At 40.8% G+C, this 25,071-nt stretch overlaps 1 protein-coding gene across 3 annotated transcripts in view; it reads right to left on the reverse strand.

The window, feature by feature from the left end:
• The window catches only part of jmjd1cb (jumonji domain containing 1Cb), a 143,854-nt gene that overhangs the window by 71,903 nt on the left and 46,880 nt on the right, over nucleotides 1-25,071 (reverse strand). For all 3 annotated transcript variants that reach the window (XM_083556871.1, XM_083556870.1, XM_083556869.1), the window contains exon 2: nucleotides 12,567-12,731. In XM_083556871.1, the coding sequence (XP_083412997.1) occupies nucleotides 12,567-12,731 (165 nt within the window). The remainder of the gene's footprint in view (nucleotides 1-12,566; nucleotides 12,732-25,071) is intronic.

Genomic DNA, 25,071 nt, shown 5'->3' on the forward strand with positions numbered 1-25,071 from the left:
GTTTTGGTGGATGGGTGGATGGGCGTGTAGGGACACACTGAACCGTCTCTATGAGTCACACATGCTTTGCACGATGCAAGAGCATCACCGTTCTGGTTAGAGAGAGAGAGAGAGAGAGAGAGAGAGAGAGAGAGAGAGAGAGAGAGAGAGAGAGAGAAAGAAAGAAAGAAAAAGATTGAACCAGCCTTCCACACCAAGTTTGGTGATTTTAAACCTAGCCTTGAGGAAGATTCTAATCAAACAAAGACACTCCGTTTCTCCTTACCTCGCCGACTTGGCGTCTCTCTTGTGGAAAGAGAAGCGAAAAAGTAAAAAAGACGAGCGGCGGATTAAATGAATCGTAAACAAACCAAAAAAAAAAGAGAGCCCAGACACTATTGTGAACAAATTACAGCAGCAGATTAGGTTACCTGGAGCAGCTTTTATTAAATTGCTAAAGTGCCGCTGTTACACTCGTTCATTTGCGTGGTGATAAAGCCGTGCCTCTAAATGTAAACAAGCGCCATGGCGACGAATCCCAGGAGCAAAGCTTAATAATTACACCGACTGAAGAAAAAGATTCATATGACTTTTTTGAACATCCCATTCCACATTTAGTTGCCAGTTCCTCTTAGAATAACCTTCACTCTTCTGGAAAGATGTTCCACTAGATTTTGGATTGTGCTTGTAGAGATTTGGGCTCATTCAGCTACAAGGTTGTTAGTAATGTCAGGTACTGATGTAGGTGAATTGAGGAACCCTGGGGTGTAGTTACAGTTCCAATTTGTCCCAGAGGGCTGAGTCCACTTAAGATCATCCAGTCCCAACCCATATAAATAATTCCTTCATGAAGCTTGCTTGTTGCACAGGAACATTGTCATGCTGGAAGAAATTTGGGTCTCCTTGTTTAATGAAAAACTGCTGTCACATCCAAAGACATCCTATACAGTTGTGTGCCTCCAAATTTGTGGTAACAGTATAGAGAAGAACCACATATGGCTGGATGTTGTTATAATTTTAACCAAATAGTATATTGTGGTATAGTATAGTATAGTATAGTATAGTATAGTATAGTATAGTAAAGTATAGTATAGTATAGTATAGTATAGTATAGTATAGTAAAGTATAGTATAGTATAGTATAGTATAGTATAGTAAAGTATAGTATAGTATAGTATAGTATAGTAAAGTATAGTATAGTATAGTATAGTATAGTATAGTATAGTAAAGTATAGTATAGTATAGTATAGTATAGTATAGTATAGTAAAGTATAGTATAGTATAGTATAGTATAGTATAGTATAGTATAGTATAGTATAGTATAGTATAGAAATGTATAGACTAGTATAGTATAGAATTGTATAGACTGGTATAGAGTTGTATAGTATATGTATATTATAGAATTGTATAGTATAGTATAGTATAGTAAAGTATAGTATAGTATAGTATAGTATAGTATAGTATAGTATAGTAAAGTATAGTATAGTATAGTATAGTATAGTATAGTATAGTATAGTATAGTATAGTAAAGTATAGTATAGTATAGTATAGTATAGTATAGTATAGAAATGTATAGACTAGTATAGTATAGAATTGTATAGACTGGTATAGAGTTGTATAGTATATGTATATTATAGAATTGTATAGTATAGTATAGTATAGTATAGTATAGTATAGTATAGTATAGTATAGAAATGTATAGACTAGTATAGTATAGAATTGTATAGACTGGTATAGAGTTGTATAGTATATGTATATTATAGAATTGTATAGTATAGTATAGTATAGTATAGTATAGTATAGTATAGTATAGTATAGTATAGATTTGTATAGCTGTGAATAGAATAGTATGGTATAATATAGTATATATGTGTATATTATAGTATAAATTTGTATAGATGTATATAGTATAGTATAGTATACTATAGTATAGTATAGTATATCATAGATTTATATCGATGTATATAGTATAGTATAGATTTGTATAGATGTATATAGTATAGTATAGTATAGTATATACTATAAATCTATAGTCTATATTATAGATTTGTATAGATGTGTATAGTATAGTATAGTATAGATTTGTATAGATGTGTATAGTAAAGTATATATGTGTATAGTATAGTATAGTATAATATAGTATAGTATAGTATAGATTTGTATAGTATAGTATAGTATAGTATAGTATAGTATAGTATAGTAGGTCCCCTGGTGGTCTAGTGGTTAGGATGCCGCGCTCTCACCTAATGGGAGAAGCCGAAAGAAAGTTATAGTATAGTATGACATAGATTAGTATAGTATAGAATATGTATATAAGGCATGCCATGGCATCATCGTCTGTGTCCAGACCAAAACAATCCAGGTTTTTGGTTCTGTTTTATGATTTCCTCTCACTTATGGCTGATTCAGAGCCACCGGCATTAGTTGCTGCTTTGAGGTAGCACTGAGGTGATATGGGGTCGTCTCATGTTTTAGAGTAAACAGCTCCGTCGTGGAGGGGCCCGGTCGTCTGGAACCATGCAAACGGAAGCCTTTCTATAAATAAACCACTAATAGCTGGAAAATGCAGTAGAGCCTCAGAGAAGTTGCAGCTGATGGAGAAGAAATTCCCCGCTGTTGATCAGGCCTGGAGTTTAAAGAGCCAGTGGCCACCCAGACAGAAGCACGAGACATGATGCACTCGTTAAAGGAAAAAAAGAGAGAGAAAGAAAGAGCACTAAGAGGGCAAACAATGCTTAGGTTTGGATTGTATAAAGTCTTACTCATTCACACCTCACAAGCAGCCAGCAGAAGAAAGAGTGGCTGCAGAGATGAAGCATAGGCAAGGCAAAGCAGTTTTGTTTTTTCCTACAACACACTGCGGTCAATCCTGTGACAGAAACGTGGCTTCTAAAAGCAGCCAGGACAATCTGTATTCCACACCGAGACAGCTGACTGAGACAACAAACACTGGAGGACACACGAAGTGTCACTGCACTGCAGTCGGCTTTTACGATATACCACAATGCCAAGCCTGTATGTATTTCAGGTTCACATCCCTCTGAAATATTATCTCATTCATTAAACAGTATATTCCTTTGACCAACATTATCATAGTGGAAAAACAGTTTGTGTGTATAATCAAGTTTCATTGGCTGCCAGATTTTAGAAACTGGAATAACCAATCAGAGTGCATTGTTCTCAGCTCGCTACACTGCAGGCGAAGATGTAAAAGTTGCTGAAATAAGTTCAGTTAAAATTATGGTGTGTCTTTTTTACAGTAACAAGGAAATGCTTTTAATAAGCCAACACTATTAATATACTTTCAAAAAAGATTTTTAAGCATTATACACCTATCTCAACCCAAATGATGAGTTCGGGATGAATTGGAACGCTGACTGCATCCCAGGTCTCCTCACCGCTACATCAATTCCTGACTTTACTTTTACACCCTTTTGGCTGAATCTCACACAAATCTCTACAATAATTTAATGGAACTTCTTCCCACAAAAATGAAGGTTATTATAACGGCATATCGGGACTAAATGTGGAAACAGGACGTCCAAAAAGCACATAGGAATCTTAAGTATAGGTCGAACGATTCATTTGGAAATCCACACCGATAGTTTTTCCGGGTGGCGTCCGCTGCTGAAGCGGCTGAGTAGGTCCGCTGTCCTTACGAGAGCGCCCTCTAGAGGTGAATCACTGATGCTACTTGCTGTTTGTTAGTACATGTGAGCGCTATATTATATTTATGAATTATAATTTCTAATTAATAATTTGTATAATGACATTTATTAAATATATTTATAATGATTTCATTTAGCACATTTTCATTTTTCAGTAGTTTGTTTATTTTTGTAATAAAGTTTAGTACTATTTTACATTGTTTATGTATCCAACCTAGCTATCGGTATCAGTAAAATCTACTATCGATCGACCTATAACCTAGGTCAGGTCTCCACAATCCTTTGCTTATTTATAATTTTTCGATCTTGCAATGACAATAGTCATACGACAAAATTGTAAAAATACAATATACAATACAATATTTAACGATTTTCACGTAGCAGGCAAACGTAAAAAACAAATATGGTGAGTCGCTGCCCACCTTGTGCCTTACTCTTGCCAGCAGTCGACAGAGTTCAGTTGTCTCAGTGGTAATATATATATTATTTTATATATATTTAAATCATTTTTTATTATATGTAAAAAAAATACGTACATACTGTAAAGTTCATACACTACAGCACTGAGAATTGGTCTGTTTTGCTAAATGATGTACTGCACGTTGTACAATTATTAACAAATTTTATTACATCACCCCATACTGATCACCGTTCTTTAAAACTCCTGTGTAGGCTTGACCACATCTCGACTTAGGATATATTGAAGTTACAATGGGGCCATCAGAAACGCATCTCCATCGTAACTATATTTTCCAGCAGTATAAAAAAAGCATCTGTATAGAACTAGATGTAAAACCGTAATGTAATAATTTCCTGATAAACATCGGAACAGTAAGGGAAGCATCCCGGCGGGCACTTACGTGACTCGACCATCTGTCCGTGTAAAAACAAAAGCCATATCTATAATGACTAATCTGCACAAATCTCTCAGACACGAGCCGTGCCGCGCTTCAATACGCCGTGATCTTAACTAGGATTAACGGTGTCGAGCCGAGCAACCAATCAATGCTCTGTCTACGTCCTGTGAGTCAGGCCATGGGAATTAAATGCCCTCTGCATGACACGAGGCAAGGCTGTGACTGTTCTTCACACACACACACACACACACACACACACACACACACACACTTATAAACAATCAGATCAGCGGGTCAGATCGAGAGAGGGAAGAAACAAAAAAAGTTGCACTCAAAGAAGACAGAGAGAGAGAGAGACAGAGAGAGAGAGAGAGAGAGAGAGAGAGAGAGAGAGAGAGAGAGAGAGAGAGTAATTGTTATTATGAGTGCAAATAGGACGTGCTCATGTGACCGCTGCATGGCCAGCACATGTGAGAAGTGTATAAAAATAACACAGTACTCTTTTCCAAATCCACACACACACACACACACACACACACACACACACACACACACACACACACACACACACACACACACACACACACACTGTAGGGTTACCTTGACACTGAAAAGCCTCATATTGTCTAAATCTTGTGCAATACTTGGACCCTGAGCAGTGGCTCCATGCTGTCTCAGCACACAATAGAACAGACTCAAGGTTTCAGAAAGATTTACGTTCTTGTGTGTGTTCTCGTGTTTGTTCTTTGTGTGTTGTGTGATTCATTTACCAATGGTAAATAAAAAAACAAAACAAAGGAGACCCGTTTAAACTTACAATACAGTGAGATATAAAAACAGGTGTCAAGGTCTTAATGTGAAACATACACGACGCTTTCATGATTGTTTCAGGACAAGTTTGTGTAGCTGGGTGGATCTGATCTGGAGAAGAATGAGAAGTGGAATTAGGTCTTGTTCCTAATCCTTAATGACAATTTCCCTGTGGGATCAATAAAGTATTCTGATTCTGTTGAGGACATATAGCTAAAACTGGCGATTAGCGGGGCCAAGCACTTTCTGGCCCTAATACTATTGAATGGAGAGAAAAAAAACAAAAAATGGAAACTCACAGGATTTAATTTAAAGGCAATGTTTAAAGCAGCAAACAAATTCTGTCTGGATCGGTCATGCTTTTTGTTTCTGTGCTCCAAATTGGGTAATGACTAAACCAATTGTTTTTCAAATAAAAAAATTGTGGAAAATCCCGTATGATGAAAATGAGCTTCCTGGAATTACGCTTTTACAACAGTGGGGTGATATTACTGTAAGCGTAAGTCCAAATTTGACCTATTGGTGGTGCTAGAAGGGCTAAACACAGGGGTTGAATGACATAACAGTAATGTTACTGTGAAGGTAGCAGAGACTATATTCACTGTGCTTATTTATTACTTTCTTTTCGGCTTCTCCCGTTAGGGGTCGCCACAGCGGATCCTCCGCACGTTTGATTTGGCACATGTTTTACGCTGGATGCCCTTCCTAACGCAACCCTCCCCAATTTATCCGGGCTTGGGACCGGCACTAAGAGTGGCTGGGGATGGTTCCCTGACCGGGAATCGAACCCGGGTCGCAGCCGTGGGAGCGCTGCATCTTAACCACTAGACCACCAGGGGACTGTGCTTATTTATTAATTTTTTTAAATAAAAAAAAAAACAAAAGAAGAAGAAGAAAAATCCCATAAATTTAAAATACGATGCCTACACAGTTTTGGTGTTTGGGCCCATAAAACAGGCACCGGATTAAAGCGACACAAGAGAATGGTTTAATCTTCATCGTCCTAGTGTATTAGCATCGTGGTGTATTTTATACCCGATGAGTTTTATACACACACACACACACACACACACACACACACACACACACACACACGCTACAGCCTCAGTAGACAGAAATGATCGTTAAATCACTTCAACCAGTTCCTACTGTTTGCCGGTCCAGAGGCTGCAGTGAATAAGTGACTCGTATGGACAAACCATTTTATGTGTCTGCTGAGCGAGAAGGTCAGGACAGACAAAGGCCTTCCACATATGAGGATTTAGCGTTCCTCACAAACAGCTGCGGAGAAAGCGCAGGCCTGGCTCCAATGACGAGGATAAACAAACCGGTGCACAATGAGAGGCTGTGAGCAATGGCCACTGCCTGACCTTGAGCCTGGATCTGGGATTGTACTGTTCTTCCATTTAGAGTGTAAACACGAACCTGGCGAAAGAGTCTCAACAAGTGTGGACGTTCCAGTTGTGTACTAATTTCGGCTCGTGTGGTTTTCGTCGATTTCCGACAGAAACGGATTGTGGCGGCAGAGTGACGTTCGAATGGAAAAAGGGGGCGAATAAAAGCCAGCTGTGATGAACGGACCTGGCCGAGAGGGACAAGAGGGAGGGTTGTTTGATCTGCCCCGTCCCCTTCACCCTCCTCCCTCGCTCCCTGGGGCTTTTAGCGCGGGTGGGACAAAGCGGCCCTGGGCTGTAAAAGCTGCCTGTCTATGATTGGTGCTATTAAAAAGCCAGCTGTGCAGCTGGCAGTGAAGGATCATCTGCACTCTCTTTATCTTGCCACCCACCTCTTTCTCCTGTCGCGCTGCAGTCCTGTAGGGTCACCGCAATGCAATCCTTTATTTAACAAACCTGATTCAACTCAACAAACAATTACCCTGGGTCTAGGTGAATCTAACCGAGTCTCCAGGAGCCTCCACAGAGAAAAGCACATGCCAGATGCACACACGCTGACAAGTCTGGCGAGCCCGATGCTATTATTTCCTGTGTAAATAAGACTAGCCAAACGTGCTGAACCGGTATCACCTCCAAAAGCACGAGGGACCCGGAAAAACCGTTCCAACACAGACGACGTCTGAGAAAAAAGACAAAAAAAAAAAAACGAGATACCGCCACAATTTACTTTCTCGCTACAGAGGGGACCATGTGTGGGTAATGTTTCCAATCAGAGCAGGGCATGGATCACGCTGACGGGCGTTTTATTGACAGCCGGCTCATGATTTAAATCATGGGAAGGGATGGGCTCGATCTCCTCCAGAAGACGCCCGACGTCTTACACTAATGAAAAACATTAATCTGGCTCTGGGTTCACACCGACCGCATGAGGAAAAATAAGAATGGGGTGAGAAGGGAAGTTTTGTCTTTGTAGAATAACCTGAAAAGTCGTGTGGCCCGACATTTTGCCCATATAGTGTAGTTCAGTAAAGAGAAAAATGGTCAATTTTTTCATTCTCACGAATAAACACGTGCGTTTGTGTTCATTCCGAAGCTTAGAAAACGTTAGTACGAACCAGACAGTATTTTAACTGGATAAGGATCTAATCCATTGTGTATGCAAGCGTGTGTGTGTGTGTGTGTGTGTGTGTGTGTATATATATATATAAATATATATATATATATATATATATATATATATATATATATATATATATATATAACAACAACAAGGCATGAGTGTTCACAAGTTTTACCTCTGGCTGCACACATTATAAGGGGAAGTAGTATCTCAGTGGTTAAGGCTTTGGATTACTGATCGAAAGGTCGGGGGTTTCAAGCCCCATTATCGCCAATCAGCCACGTTTAGGGCCCTTGAGCAAGGCCCTTAACCCTTTGTGCTCCAGGGGCGCTGTATCGTGTCTAAACCTAAAAAAAATGTGACTGGGCTGTAAAGTACGTGTGACAAGTAAAAAAAAAAAAAGAAGCCTACAAACATGTAGTCAAAAAATCGAGGGTCAAAAGTATGCGGATGCCCAACCAGCCACAACCTTCTAATCAAACAAGGACATATAGGTCTGATGGTCAGGTATATGTTGATGTTTTGCCATATAGGGCATATGTGTTATTGGTGTTCCTAAAATATATAATAAAAGCTGAAAGAAGCTTTAAAGCTAGAAATGCATTCCGGAGTCTCCGTTAAGTTCGGTTTCTCTGCTGTTGTTTATCAGCGTGTAATAAAATGGCCTAATACAGTGTGAATCGGAATTCCTGTCCACTTGCAGATATTAGTGGTGTAACCAGTAATCAAGGCAGGATGCTGCTTTCTCTCGCTTCATGCTTTAACAATGAACGACAGGGAGAAGCCAGTGTGTTCTCTTTCACTCCGCTGCATGAAAGCTGCCTTTCACGCTGCGTGATATCGATCCTCCCAAATACTGCCGGTCCTAGCTTTCCATTAAAATCACCCGCACAGCCTAATGAAAATGACGGGTTTTCCTGGCACGGTTTCGAGGCTTTGTAAGCAGTGCATTGTTCCTCGCAGGAGTAATGTTTTGTCTCTTGTAACAGAGCGACACGAGTGGGGCTTAATCTAGCGGGTGCGACGATAGGCCTGTGTAAACACAGTGGTGGTGGTGGGGGTGGGGTCGGTTTGGGGTGGGGGGGATAGGCATCAGAGACGGTGTCTCTTTTTCAGGGTTAAGGTAGGAACAGGCCAAACCGGCGCAGAAAAACAAGCTCTGAGAAAAGCCGGCCGTGGCTACAACTAGCGTGTACGTTCCGCGCTTGCGTTAGAGGCCCTAACTATCCCATCCCAGCAGGTGGCAGTAGTCTGTGTTTACAACATCCAAACAGGGAAACCAGAAGAACTAGAACTGTGAATATATAAAGCAAGCGGTGTTTGCACCTGCCGCGTTCGTGTGGCTTTTTCAATCGTGTCTATTGAACGCTCAGCAAATGGCACTGGCAATGTCATCCCTCTGTTTTCTTCTTTTAGAAGGAAGGAAGGAAGGAAGGAAGGAAGGAAGGAAGGAAGGAAGAAAGAAAGATCAAGAAAGATCAAGAAAGAAAGATCAAGAAAGAAAGATCAAGAAAAAAAGACAAAAGATAGTAATAAGAAAATCATAGAAAGAAAGAAAGAAAGAAAGAAAGAAAGAAAGAAAGAAAGAAAGAAAGAAAGAAAGAAAGAAAGAAAGAAAGAAAGAAGGAAAGAAAAAGAAAGAAAGAAAGAAAGAAGGAAAGAAGGAAAGAAAGAAGGAAAGAAAGAAAGAAAGAAGGAAAGAAAGAAGGAAAGAAAGAAAGAAAGAAAGAAAGAAAGAAAGAAAGAAAGAAAGAAAGAAAGAAAGAAAGAAAGAAAGAAAGAAAGAAAGAAAGAAAGAAAGGTGGTTTAAAATTAAGCCCCAGAAGTGGTGAGTCATGAATCAAGCGAACACATCATCAGTGAGAGAAGATTGACGGTAAATCGTTAGCATACGCACAGACAAGGAAGGATGAGTTCTTCTCCTCTCACTGTGAGCACTTTGTCTTATTAAAAATACACAGCGAGAGCCAGGAAAAATGTCCGAGCTGAAAAGCCTGCGTGTGAACGAGGTGCTGGAAGGGCAAGACATTCGCAAATGGGTAAAGGAGGGAAAAAAAAACAACAACAAAAAAAACAAAACATGCTGGCTGAAAACCAGAATCATAGACCGGCTTCTCAAGAGGAGAAAAATGAAGACGTGAGAAGGAGTGCTAGAGGAGCAAAATCGAGAGAATGAAGCCCGGGGCAGGACGTACATATCCCGGGCGGAAGGCCAAAAGCAAAGAAGCGCTTTAATGGGGGCCGGAGGAGAATGACGGTGACGGCTGCCCCTGGCCTGTAATTCCCAGGTCACGGTCTGTCGATAGATCAGGGCGTTGCGGTCAGGACGGAGGGGAGAAGAACAATCGGGCCGTTCAGTCTGGGGGAGGAGGGAAAGCATATATCAAAGGACAGTGCAGACAAAGGCCAAAGCGTGCCAGAGAGCCGAGAGCCTCGCTGCTGAGTAAGGCCAATCGGCCGGCAGTAAAAGTCCGCAAAAAGGCCGTAAATAACGACGGCGTGTGAGGGAGGGGAGGCGAGGCGAGAGACCAAACAGATCGAAGAGAAATTTCGGAGGGAAAAAAAAGCACCGTGCAGGACGGAGAGCAGCAGCAGAAGCAGCAGAAAATGTTTCCCCAAGGCCACGAACATACGAGCGGTGGGTAATTACTGTTTCGCCAGGAGTCGGCTGATGTAATTGGGGAAATGCAGTGTGAGGGCTCAATGAAGCTTTATAAACCTACACTAGTGGAAGGAAGTGGACTCCAGAGAGACGGGTCTGCAGACCTGAATTCCAAACACGCCTTCTTTCTTTCTTGAGTGCAAATTCCAGTTGTGATCGTACAGGAATGAACAGGAATGAATACCCCCCCCCCCCCCCAACACATATCTATATACAGTATAGTTTATTTACGGTATTACGGTAGTGTCGAATTGTTCCGTTTTGCTAAATGATATCCTGTGATTTGTTACATTATACATGAAGATAACCGGTGTAAGGAAATCTCTCAGATGTGGTGTCGTCTCTGTGCATAATCTTCTAACCATCACATTCTAAGCTTCAGGTGACTTCTCCAGCCATCTGTGGTTCTTCCCCAAACAGTTATCACACAACTGGTGTCTTTTGGATGCTGTAGCATTAAATGTTCACTCAAAAAAGGAGACCCAAACCTGTTCCAGCGTTTCAAAAAAGTTCCCCTGTGAACAAAGCCAGCTCCATGAAGTGACGGTTCACATGGGTTGGAGTGGAAGATCACCTGCTATAGAACTCACATCAATCCTGTTAAACACCTTCAGAATGACTGTGAACGCCCCCCCAGGCCTCCTCACCTCCTCACCTACATCACCTCACCTGACTTTACGAACGTCCTTCGAAATCTAGTGGAACATCTTCTCGAACATCTTCCCAGACGAGTGAAGACAGCAAATGAGGACTAAATGTGGAATTAGATGTTCAAAAAGCAAATCTTATGGTCAAACTATAGTCCATATAATGTATAAAAGACATCTAGCAGGTCCTGAGCTATTTACATACATACATACATATTCTTTAAATATGTTTCTCACGTGTGTGTGTGTGTGTTCCCTCCTTTATTCATTCCACCATTCATGTCTACACCCACCTGAATGAGAATCAAACGCCCGCTTGAAACCATCATTACAATTATCCCACTGATTGGATGATGATTAGATGTTTGATAACGCTCGTATTGAGTGTGGTTTAAAAAGAAAAAAAGAGAAATAAAAAGGTCCAGCTCTCTATCTTTCATGATAGATAAGATCATCTCTCTTCACGTTAATGGTACGCTGCATGGACAAACGTTTTTGGACACCTATCCATGTGCTTTTTATTTATTTTTTTTAAAACATCCCATTCCACATTTAGTCTGCATTTGTGCGTTATAACAACCTCCACTCTTATGGGAAGATGTTCCACTAGATTTTGGAGTGTGTTTGTGGAAATGTTAAGCTCCTCCAGCTCCTCCAGGGGTGCAGTCAGAGTTCACAGTCATCCTGAAGGTGTTGAATGGGATTGATGTTGAAGTTCTAAAGCAGGAGATCTTCCACTCCAACCCATGTGAACCGTATCTTCATGGAGCTTATATGATCCCAATACCACATATTGTGTGTAGCTTAAAAAAAAAACGTGTTATGAAGAATGCTTGGCTTTGAAGGTCCTGCTTGTGGTGTGTGTGTGTGTGTGTGTGTGTGTGTGTGTGTGTGTGTGTGTGTGTGTGTGTGTGTGGTGGTGGTGGGGGGGATGTTAGTGTTTTGTTTTGCACTTTTATCTCCTGTGCCTGGGACAGATGGCGCTGTACTGGGCACTTACATAATCGAAAAACAGCATGTGACCTCAGAAAACAAGCCACTAAGAGCACGCTTTAACTTTTACCACAGTTCTCTCTTCCACACACACACACACACACACACACACACACACACACACACACACACACACACACACACATACAGAAACCCTCCAGTCACATCTTTCAGCTGGAGTTACATCCTCTGTTATGTTCCCAAACTGCTCAGAGGGGCTTACAAACGCTCCAAACAAACTAACTTCATTGTCATTGATCTAAAACAAGGCCCAATCGCCCGAAGCCGCATTATTTTCCTTTTGTGACGCCTGATAAAAGCAGACCCAGCTGCGTCTCGGACAACAAGAGAGACTGCCGTGCAGACGGAACGTGAAGACAAAAAGGAAAACAGGTTGCGCCGTGTGGGTGGGGTTTAAAGGGGGCGGAGTCACTCACCAAAGCAGGCCATTGGATCTGTTTGGCCCGGGTGCCCTGCAACTGCGATCCTTCTTTCCTCTTGGCCCAGACAAGCTGCTGCTCCAGGAGAAAGATCTGGAAATCCTCGTACACCTTCACCCACTCCCGTTTCTCCCACTCCAGATCGTCAAACTCTACGTATACCTGAGGAGAGAAAAGAGGGAAAAAAACTGTTAGTCACTCCTTTAGTCGTTTTTTCCTCACAGGAAAAAACACGGCTGTGTATCGTAAAAAAAACGTTCTTCCACCAGGTCTATTTTAGGTGCTTGGAAAAAAAGCATGCGTCGTCGCATGCGGCGTACGAGCCAAGATGAAGCAACCGATTTTTATTATTATTTATTTATTTTTTTACAGATCTACAGTCTCCTTTGGGGATTCCCTGAAGCGAGGGAAAGAGAGGAAGAGAGAAAGCTAGGAAGAAAGAAAAAAAAAAAAAAAGCGAAAGGGCTCGAAGGAGAACGAGTGCTCCTGGAGCCTGAGTCATAGTTTGCAGCTCCGGACAAATCGAGAGGTTTCGCTGAGAAAAGAAGGGGGAATCGAGGCGTGAACGAGTCGACGGCGCATATTTTCCGGAAAAAAGAAAAACGAAAGCTGTTTTCATTTTTTTTGGGCAGCGGACAAGAATCCGAAGCTGGCACAGTTCCTCTGGTGCAAAAACCACGACCACGTCGGAATCATGCGGTGCTGCGACTCGTTCTGACGAACACGCCGGTCATTCAGGATGACTGCTTTGATTGTTAACAAAAAAAAAAAACGAGACATCGCTTTTTTTTCCCTTTCGATCTACGCTCTTTCGTCATGCCGTTAGCGTAAAACGAGAAGAAAACGCCGTACCTGTACAATTAAGGAGCTAGCAAAAATACGATTTGCACCGAAAAACCTTGATTAGCAAAACATCCTCTAAAATATCCTTCCATCCATTCCTTTCAACAAAAAGCTCAATTAGGATCAATTAGCGCAACTTACATGATGCCTCCACCACCATGCTTCACTCATGCACACTCTATATGCCTTATTAATCGGCAGAGCTTTCAGATACCGACTTGCTTTATAATAATTCCTGTTGTGTGTAAACTGAGGTAAGTAAAACAAATACGGGAACCTCCTCTTACGGCACATGGGCTACGATGCCCTGGACGCGGGAGTGGATGGCGTGCTGGCGAACAGACGGCGCTTGCGTAATGTGGATTCGACCCAAAAAAATGATTTAACAAGCCTGCTGTGTTTTTAATCACTCGGTGCCTTTTGGAGCCTCCTACTCGCTCTTTATAACTGTGTGTGTGACTAAAAGAGAGAGAGAGAGAGAGAGAGAGAGAGAGAGAGAGAGAGAGAGAGAAAGAGACAGAGAGAGAGAGAGACAGAGAGAGAGAGTGTGTGTGTGAAAGAGAGGAACAGGTGAGAAGCAGGACAGAAGTCAGATGGACACTCTGTCCCTCTTCCTCTTTTTTTCTATCTTTCCATCCATCACATAACAATTACCTCTTTCTCTCCATACCGAGCTGTAACCTGTGAAGCAGCTCAACATTTCACTTTTCTTCTAGCGATTTGCATATTCTCACAGAAATTGTAGATAAGTATGATACTCTACGGACATTGGGACACCTCCTGGTTCTTCTTCAAACTCAGTACATTGTTGGAGGCACACAATCGCATATATTATGCCTTTGGATTTGTTGGCATGAAATTCTCCATTCACTTGAACTAGGAGATCTAAACCTGTTCCAGCATGACAGTGCCGCTGAGCACAAATCCAGCTCCATGAAGATATACTTTATATGGTTTGGAGTGGAAGATCTCCTGAACCCTATTGAACACCTCAGGGATGAATTATTCATGCCGACTGCACTCCAGGCCTCCTCACCTCACCTACGTGGGTACTAGACTTTACTAACATTCTTGCTTCTGAATGGGAACGAATCTCCACGAATCTAGATAAACATCTTCCCAGATTGTTGTGTGAGGTTATTATAACAGCAAATAGAGATGAAATGTGGAATGGGATGTTCAAAAAGACACCTAGCAGTTCCTGAAATGCACCACATGGACCCTGTTTACTAAAATGCCGCATTATGACAGAAGGACTCGGCGGTTAAGACGCTGATCAAAAGGGTCAGACTGAGTTCAAATCCCAGCAGTGCCATGCTGCTACTCCAGAGCCCTTATACAAGGCTCTTCACCCTCAACTGCTCAGGTGTGGATGAATCACAGATCACTGTAAGTCACTCTCAAGAAGGGTGTAAAATCACTTGCTGATTGTGTGCTGATTTTGAGCATCGCATTCCACATTTAGTCCCAATTTGCTCTTCTAATTCCCTCCACTCTTCTGGAAAGCTGTTCCACTAGATTTTGGAGTGTGCTTATGGATATTTGTGTTCATCAGCCACAAGGGAATTACGAAAGGCAGTTAACGATGTAGGTGAGGAGACCTGGGGTGCAGTCAGCGTTCCAATTCATCCCAAAGGTGTTCAGTAGGGAGGAGATCAGAGCTCTATAGCAGGCCACTCAAGAGCTTCCTCTCCAAAGCATGTAAACCAGATCTTCATGGATCTCACTTTGTGCACACGGGCATTGCAATGCTGGAACAGGTTTGGGTTTCCAAGTTCAAGTGAATGCAACGTTATTATAGCGCATCTATAGACGTCCTGTACAATTGTGTCCCTCCAGCTTTTTGAACAGTTCGAAAAAGAACCACATATGGCAGGAAAGGTCAGGTTTCCCAATACTTTTGGCAATATAGTGGTTATATTTTTTTATTATATAGGATACGCAGGATTGAGTGAAACATTACTATAGTCTATAGCAGGGGCACCCCAATATACCCACAATCGAAACAGTCTTCTGAACAATGCCAGAGAATCTTTTTATTTTAATTTTAAATTTAAAAAAATTTCGTATCATGTCTGTATTTGCTAATAAAAAATTATCTTAGTTATTAATAGAGGTCGAGGCACTGATAGTCGATTGCTAGAACTATCGTCTGTCATCAAAAAATCCATACCGATAGTTTTTCCGGCTTGCGGTCCGCTATAATTACGAGAGCGGCCTCTAGAGGCGAATCGCTAACGCAACATGCTGTTTGCTTTTACACGTAAAACTGAGCGCCGCACGGAGAGCGCCATTTTCTAATTATAAATTATTAATAATATAATTCTATTTAACGCTGAATATATTCATGTTTATTTCCTTTAGCACGTATCATGATTTAGTACTGGTTTTTTTTGTATTACACTTCAATGCTATCTTACATGAAGTTTTATGTTTGCTTTTTATCCAGTATCCATTTTTAAAAACTATTAACGTCGGTAAAATCCACTATCGGAGCGCTAGTTAATAACGTAGCCTAATTATTTATAAGATTAACCCACCAACCAAAAGAATGGTACGTTCAACCTAATGTAAATGTTTTGATTTTAATAGCAAATATATTATTAAAAAAAAATAATAAAAATGATATGAGAAATAATGCTGTTTTAAAAATCTATAATAAAATCTCCACAATAATAATGGTGGTCCCTTCGGCCCATGTCAATTTCTGTTACGGGCCCCTATTAAAGAAAGGAAAAATTATTACGATAGGATTAATAGGATTTTTTATTGGTCTTATCGGCAAAAATTCACTTACGACGAAAAAAACACCCAAAAACAACGGAAATCGTTTGTCTCTCGAAGCAATCTGAAGTAACTTATAGTGTGGGAAAAGGAATCGCGTACATTATACGACTGTGAAGGTCGCTTTTGAGCTTCTCAGGATGTCCTTAGAAAGTTAGAGCGGTTAAAATGTAGGCCCCAGGGGACAATTCCTAATTTTAATAATTAACCTGACATACAAAAAAATACTGCTGGCCATTACCTTTCCCTTGTTACTATTTTTTCTCCCTCTCTCTATTTCTGTCAGCATGTCAGATGGTACAAACTTGGCTCTCTATTCTCATGAAACCTCTCCGGCTTCTCTCGCTCTCCGGTTCCCTCTGTCGGTCCCGTAAATGAAAAAAATTCTCATTAAAAGTTAACGTGAGGTACGAAGGTCAGAGAAACGGAGGGATGACGTGTGTTTGTACTGTGTATCCTGTCCTTTCCAGCTAACTCTCACACACACATACACACACATATAAAAAAAAAACAGCAAACCCATGCCAGCTCTCTGGGGTTGATGAACATCAGGCACTGCTCGCTTGACTGCCTCTGGTTTCACTGAATATCAGAGAGAAGAGGTGGTGTAAACAGAAAGAAAAAGAAAAAGTGTGTCCAGACCAAACAGAGAAAGAGAAAGAGGGCTTTCCTCCAGGGTTTTGCTGGACTACTTCTTGTGTTTATGGAGTTATGTGGTCACGGGAGGACAGGGGGAAAACTTTATCATGGGCGTGTTTTAAGAAAACGAAATGTTTGGCACACAAAAACTGGGACAGTGGAATTGTACAGGACAGAACATTCAGTGGCTGTGGGATCTGTATCGAAAAGAAAGGCGTTGACGGCATTTGGCACACGCCCTTATACAAAGCCACGTACCTCAATAATACAGCTGTGCAGCTGTGTATGGGGTGAAGGGCCTTGCTTAGGGGCCCAGGATTGGCAGCGGTGCGGCTGGGATTTTAACTCGCAACCTTCGGATCCAACCACTATTGCAACTGACTATACACACATGTTATCATGGCTCACCCTGTGCTCTGACTTTCAGAGACCTCAAGCCAGTGGGTTAAGTGGTGTACAGTGGTTTCCCCAGGGTTACGGTCTTAGACCCCCTGGAGTTCTGAAAATGCGCAAATTTTGGATGCGCCCCCGCAGCCCCTATGGTACCTTAGTGAATTCATCAGACATTACGTCACTTTATAAACGCAAATACATAGTTTAAAATGGTATTCCTAACGTTCCTGAACATTCGGACCAGCTGTGGATTCCCGCAAAATTTTAAGATAATCCGGAACTCGCTGTTAGTTAGGTTCCAAATGAGAACCCGCAAATTTTCCGAGCTACTTGTCATTTTTTGTCTGCGTTCTTGTTTTACGGAGTATCAAAGATTACAAGCAACTTCTACTCTCTACTCGACTATGTTTATGACTCGATATACGTACTTTTTACTCCACTATATTTTGAAAATCAATCAATAATTCAACGTCACTTTTTAAATAAACCGGATTGCTTGATAAATCTTTAGCCGCCGGGGCTTAGTTATTCTGCATAGGAGTCGATTACGGCGTTCCACAACGTATTGGAGGCAGACGCTATTTCTCTTTTTGCGCTAAATCGAAGCTACTCCGAACTCGAATAGGCGAATTAGCATCTTTTACTTTGCAACAAGATCCTGTAATTTTATTTGTTAATTGTAGATGGCTTTTTTTCAATACTGCTTTATTACTTTGTCCTTGTTTGTTTGTTTCATTCTGGCATGTTGAAGAGGCTGTTGTGTTGATGGTTGATGCAGTGTCGAGGTGCACAATTTGATTTGTATTTTAGAAAATAAAACCTTACAAATTGAACATGGAGCATCTTTGAGCCTACGTTCAATACGAGTCAAATACTGTACTGTAAAGAACTGTTCGAATCAGATACTCGTAAGACTTTTACTCGTCATATTGGAATTGGAATTGAACTCAAGTATGATTTTACAAGTCACTCAACCTAAAATATTCGAAGAAGAAATATCATTATGCAGTATTGCATTTGTGGCAAGTAAAAGCATTGCTGCCAGAACATTAATCCGAATATTTTCAAGTGTAGCGTTGTTGGATCAGGACAACCTGTGCAGATCCAAAATGAATGACAGCCACTCCATTAACTGGGTTTGGGACTGGACCGGCCCTATTATCATTTACGGCATTTCGCCCGATACTTTTTCCCCCAAAGCTTACATTTATCTCCTCCATACAACTGAGCACCTATGGGGTCCCAGGAGTGGCAGCTTGGTATTTCTGGGATTCAAACACACAACCTTTAGATCCAAAGTCTAACGCCTTAACCACAAAGCTACCACCTTCCCATAGTGAAAAAACTCAAAGTGAATCTTCTTCGGGCACATTTTCACGGCTGGGGCTTCATTCACAGCTGTGTGTATTCCACCGTTACTGTACATACGATTGCTCAAAGGCGTCACGCTATTTCAGATCCGTGAGCAGCTGCTCGGTTCACCGGCCGAACAGGACAGCGGGACGAGATGACAGCTGTGAGTAACGTGACTCGGACTAAAGAGCAAGGCCTGACCTGTGCTCAGCTTTCACACTGCGTCCTATTTTAGGAAGGCTGAGGGCTGTGATCGCAACCAGAGACCGGTACATCCACTGTATGTCCAGCACGTGATTAAAAAAACAAAAAAAACAAAAACGAGACGCGGCGAGGCGAGGCTTGTTAAACTCGAGTAACCTCGTGTGTCCTGTCGTGGCCTGTCAGACTGCTTAAGGACAGCGATAGAAGGAGCAGAGGTCACGGAAATAATTCGGTAAAAATCAGCCTGGGATTGTAGCAAAGTGCGGGAAACATCTCGAAACAATCCTCAACCGTAACATTAAAACACGTGTTCCCCTGAAATACACCCCCTACATTTGAAATGTCGCTATGAACAACGGCAGAGACATGAATCTTTGACTCATATCAACTCTATTTGATAATAAAGGTTGGATTTCGAACGCGAGTCTCACTTCCATTAGTAACGTAGCCGAATAACTTATTCGATTCAAACAACAGAGTGTTACATCGAACCGTTTCGATTTCAATAGCAGTGAATATGAAACTGAATTATGATAAACGACCTCACAGAAAATACGTTTGGGGTATGTTTAGAGTAATAAAAACTCTTGCTTCATAAGATGAGAAAAAAAAAAGGAAGGGCGAGAGAAAGAACAGTTTTTTACAGTCCGTAAAAAAAGGTGCGTATAAACCCATCACCCAGACAGCTGAGGGGGAGAGCTGTTGTGCAAGCAGGTTTCGAGATACATGCATGTAGCGCGGCCAGCAGCAGCCTGCTCGAGCATGCATAAGGGATCAAGCCTTGTACCGAATCCAAGAGCAGGCAGTCTGGAGACGGCTTACATAACTGAAGTTGGATGTTCAGAGACTGGCCTCTGAACCCTGAACGGCCCTGTGGGGCCCGAAACGAGCCAGCACTGGCTGAGAGTCCGATCGAGTCTTTCGGCCATTTTATACACGAGAACAAGAGCAGCACGAATGCCTGAAAAAGGCAAATCAGTGTGTGAGAGAGGGGGAGAGAGAGAGAGAGAGAGAGAGAGAGAGAGAGAGAGAGAGATATTCTGCAATATTGATACTGCAATATTGTGATTAGTACAACACACAAGCACTGAGTATTAAAATTCCTGTTGAATATATTTATAAAAAAATAAATAAAAAAAAAGGGGTCACATGGTTGTGGTTCGGCCAAAATGTTGAATCGAGGCCAATAAGTGACAGCTGGCTCGATGACACAAGATCCACAGGCTAATAATAACCGATCGGTGTTGACGCTTGTGTTAAGAGGCACGCCGTGGGTTCATTTGCTTTCTGGAGTTGCGTCCATATCAACTCCAGACTTGTGTTCTGGAAACGTTTGGAGGCCTGGAGTTAAATGAATAAAGGTGCTTTTATACATGTCTCATGTACTTTACAGCTAATTCTTTCTTAGCATATCCTAGCAATGTTAGCTACATGCGGGTTGGAGTGCAGGGTCGGCCATGATGCCCCTGGCCTTGCTCAAGCGCCCCAAGAGTAGCCTCTTGGCAATACCAGGGTTTAAACCCCTGACTTTTTAGTATACAAAACGTGTAGTTGATCCAAAGTAGAGATCCACTCTGTAAATTACTACTGCAGTAAAAGTGCTCCCTTCAAACTTTCACTTGAGTGAAAAGTACAATAAATATGTGCCCTCGAATGTACTTAAGTATCTGAAGTGCTCCGATTTATTTATACAGCTATAATGTTCCTATTATCATTTTAATCATCTCGGTTTCTGGGAACCAATATTCTTAGAGCAATGATCTAATAATAGATTCGTATTAATTAGTCGAATACGGGCGACCAAATGGTGGGCCGAAAGTCACGTAAACGCGTTACAAACGTGATGAGTTGAAACAGCTGGAGAGAACAATAGACAATACCTTGAGACACAAAAGGCTCACGAAGCTGGACAGGAAGTGGACCGTCTGTGTCCTGAAACCATATTTCTCTTGATTTCGGTTGGGTTTAATTAACGAACACATGCACACTGAATGAGAGAGAGAGAGAGAGAGAGAGAGAGAGAGAGAGAGAGAGAGAGAGAAAGAGAGAGAGAGAGAGAGAGAGAGAGAGAGAGAGAAAGAAAGAGAGAGAAGAGAGAGAGAGAGAGAGAGAGAGAGAGAGAGAGAGAGAAAGAGAGAGAGAGAGAGAAAGAAAGAGAGAGAGAGAGAGAGAGAGAGAGAGAGAGAGAGAGAGAGAGAGAAAGAAAGAGAGAGAGAGAGAGAGAGAGAGAGAGAGAGAGAGAGAGAGAAAGAAAGAGAGAGAGAGAGACGAACGCAGAAGAAATGTAGCGGCATAGAGATATGTAAGATCTGGTTGCTACGCAACTAACAGCACATACGCCAACCGAAAACACACATACAAAATCTCTTGCTTTCTTCTTTGCTTCTCTTGCTGGTTTATTCTCTTTCTCACTCTCTTTCACTCTCATCCCCCTCTTTCTTTTTCCCGACAGGACATTATCGAGAGGAGAGACGAGCTTGAAGAGAGAACTCCAGTCTCTGAAGTGTGTACCGGCGGAAAGGCCGCGTGAGACTGCGGATGGATTTTTCCAAGCAGAACAGACGTCTCCTCAGACCCGAGACGACTTGAAGTGTCAGGAAGGAGATCCAGCACCGGCTTTCGATGCCCCCTGAGCGTCGAATGCACTCGCAAGCACCCTGAACATCACCGTTACGCTCATGGCATAATCCTGGCAAACAAACGTGACAGAATATGGACAAAAGTTTGTGGACGCCCGAGTGTTAAATTTGTGTGATTTTTGGACATCGTATTCCACATCAAGTCCATGTTTGCTCTTGTATTAAATTCCACTCTTCTGGGGAGATGTTTCACTAGATGTTGGAGTTATACAACTCGTAGGAATTGAAAGTTATGGGTCTTGTTTAAAGAACCAGCAGTGGTATCTTGGTGGTGCTGGGATTCGAACTCATGATTTTTTTTGCATTCGAGTAGGATAAAAAACAAACTTGCATTCAGAGCACTGAATCTCCAAGTCTCAATTCAGCACTGAAATCCGCCATATTGCACACATCCGGCAATTAAAACCGTCCGTGTGGAAACAAAGCAAAAATCCTGTTGTGTGTCCTGATGATTTACGTAATTTAAATTAGCGTAATTACTTTAAAACAAAGAATATTTAGTCTTCATGCTCTATATTTTGTCTGGTTTTACTAATAATAAAACGTACGTTTGCATAAAGCACCATATTTGTCCATGCTAATGGAGATTAGAGTATTAAAAACTTTATAGTATTCATCTATGGTACATTTAGAATAGATAATCACGATTAATCACGAGTTAACTCGTGATAATCGTGCTATTAATCGCGATTAAATGTTTTAATCGATTGACTATTCAATACTAACAATTGCTGCTTTTGAAACATCGATCAATTGAGTCCAATTTGCTTGTCGTTTTTTTTTTATTTTTTTTATTAACATTTGTGAACATCAACCGTTTACATTGTTAAAACTATTTAAAATGCCTGCTTGGTTAAATAATAAAAAAACGTATATTTAATAATATTTTATAAAAAATAACACGTATCAAAATAAAAATTAATAAATCAAATGAATGCAATAAACATTTCTTTTTAGGTAGATTCAATTAAATAATTAGTTAAATCAGCACAAATTAAATTGATTACATACAATGGAATAAATGAAAACATTTCATTAAATAGTTTACATTTGTTTGTTTATATAAGTGTGCGTGTGTGTGTGTGTGTGTGCGTGCGTGTGTGTGTGTTTTACATTTAATATAAAATTTTCTAAAGATAGAATCTTTTTAACTGTTCTATTAATTTCAGCATACTACAACAAATATCTTCATTCCTTCCTTCCATCCTTCATTCATTCACTCCCTCGATACGCAGACTTGTCAGGATTTTCTCCTTTTGAAAGAAATTCCTGAAGCTGGACATAAAAAGCAAATGAATCCATATCGCTAAACTACAGGAAAACCGGAAGTAGCTGCGCAAAACAACAGGCTACAAATTGTATTTCCGTTGTTGTGTATGTTTTCAAGTGAAATGATCATTTCAAAAAATGGTGGGCGAAGGCGGAGACTAAACAAACTTGCGGTCCGCCACTTAATATGTTCCTGTGGAAACTCAGGCTTTTACTATGTTCCGCACATTAAAAGGATTCCATTCGTAACACGTGTGCACCTGTACCGTGAAATTTCGGTACGAATACGTGTACCGTTACACCCCTAATATTCTATATTATTCAATATTAATTCTGGTGTTTGATTTATCTGATAACTCGGCGAGAGCCGTCTCAGGTACACGGTATAATAACATCCCGTCTGTGTTTACACTTGTCTTAACAGGCGTCGCAACGTGTTCAACAGGTTTATTCAAATGCTTTGAGTTTACACTCAGTGAGTCTAGATTGATTTAGTGAGCTTTATTTAGATTCTTAATAATATTGACTTAAAGCGTTCTTTTCCTCACAAGTCCCCTGGCTGGCTTTTGGTGCTTGGACCCCTGTGATTTCCGCCATTGTAACAAAGCCAAATCGGCCCCCAGAGACCCCTGGGGCCATTAGAAGAACTATTGCTTGTAAATCATCTATAATAAGGAAATCAAATAAACACACTGTGTGAGCAAAAGTATTGGGACATCTGATTGTTCCAGTCTTATATGGTTCTTCCAAAACTGTTACAACAAAGTTGGAAACATACTTGGTGAAGATACATCGCATCTTTTAGATAAACTGGCATGAGATTTTCCTTTTACTTCAACTAGGAGACCCAAACCTGTTTCAGAATGACGATGCACCTGTGCACAAAGACAGCTCCATGAAGATATGCTTTACATGGGTTGGTGTGGAAGATCTCCTTCTATTAAACACTTCGTGATGAATTGGAATGCTGACTGAACCCCAGACCTCCAGACCTACATCATTACCTGATTTTACTCACGCTCTTGTCGCTGAGTGAACCAAAAATCTCTATGGACACATAGAGGAAATCTAGAGGAACATCTTACCAGAAGAATGGAGGTTATTATATAAGAAATGTGGACTAAATGTGGAACGGAAGGTGGGATGTTCGAATTATAGAGTCTCAAATCCTAATCGGTTCATCAATGATAATTCCATATGAAATTCCAAAGCGTCCGAAAAACACCTGTTCTAGAAATATCGCACGAATGAAAACCACTGGGGATGGAGACAGATGGCTCGGGAGCGTGAACATGTATCAAACAGGAAGGAAGTCAATAAAGCCAAAATACTGCTGAGATGTTGATCATGATTTAAAATATCGGATCATTCCATAGATATCTATGTATATTGTCATATTTGCCAACCCTGACACAAAACAATTTGACCCTGTAACATTATATATATATATATATATATATATATATATATATATATATATATATATACACAGTACAGACCAAAAGTTTGGACACACCTTCTCATTCAAAGAGTTTTCTTTATTTTCATGACTATAAAAATTGTAGAGTCACACTGAAGGCATCAAGGGCTATTTGACCAAGAAGGAGAGTGATGGGGTGCTGCGCCAGATGACCTGGCCTCCACAGTCACCGGACCTGAACCCAATCGAGATGGTTTAGGGGTGAGCTGGACCGCAGAGTGAAGGCAAAAGGGCCAACAAGTGCCAAGCATCTCTCGGGGAACTCCTTCAAGACTGTTGGAAGACCATTTCAGGTGACTACCTCTTGAAGCTCATCAAGAGAATGCCAAGAGTGTGCAAAGCAGTAATCAAAGCAAAAGGGGGCTACTTTGAAGAACCTAGAATATGACATGTTCAGTTGTTTCACACTTTTTTGGTATGTATATAATTCCATATATAATTCCACATGTGTTAATTCATAGTTTTAATGCCTTCAGTGTGAATCTACAATTTTCATAGTCATGAAAATAAAGAAAACTCTTTGAATGAGAAGGTGTGTCCAAACTTTTGGTCTGTACTGTATATATATATATATATATATATATATATATATATATATATATATATATATATATATATATATATATATATATATATATATATATATATATATACAGTGAGGAAAATAAGTATTTGAACACCCTGCTATTTTGCAAGTTCTCCCACTTAGAAATCATGGAGGGGTCTGAAATTGTCATCGTAGGTGCATGTCCACTGTGAGAGACATAATCTAAAAAAAAAAAATCCAGAAATCACAATGTATGATTTTTAAACTATTTATTTGTATGATACAGCTGCAAATAAGTATTTGAACACCTGTCTTTCAGCTAGAATTCTGACCCTCAAAGACCTGTTAGTC

The sequence above is a fragment of the Silurus aristotelis genome (assembly GCF_946808225.1).
Source record: "Silurus aristotelis genome assembly, chromosome: 12".
Taxonomy (NCBI): Eukaryota; Metazoa; Chordata; class Actinopteri; order Siluriformes; family Siluridae; genus Silurus; species Silurus aristotelis.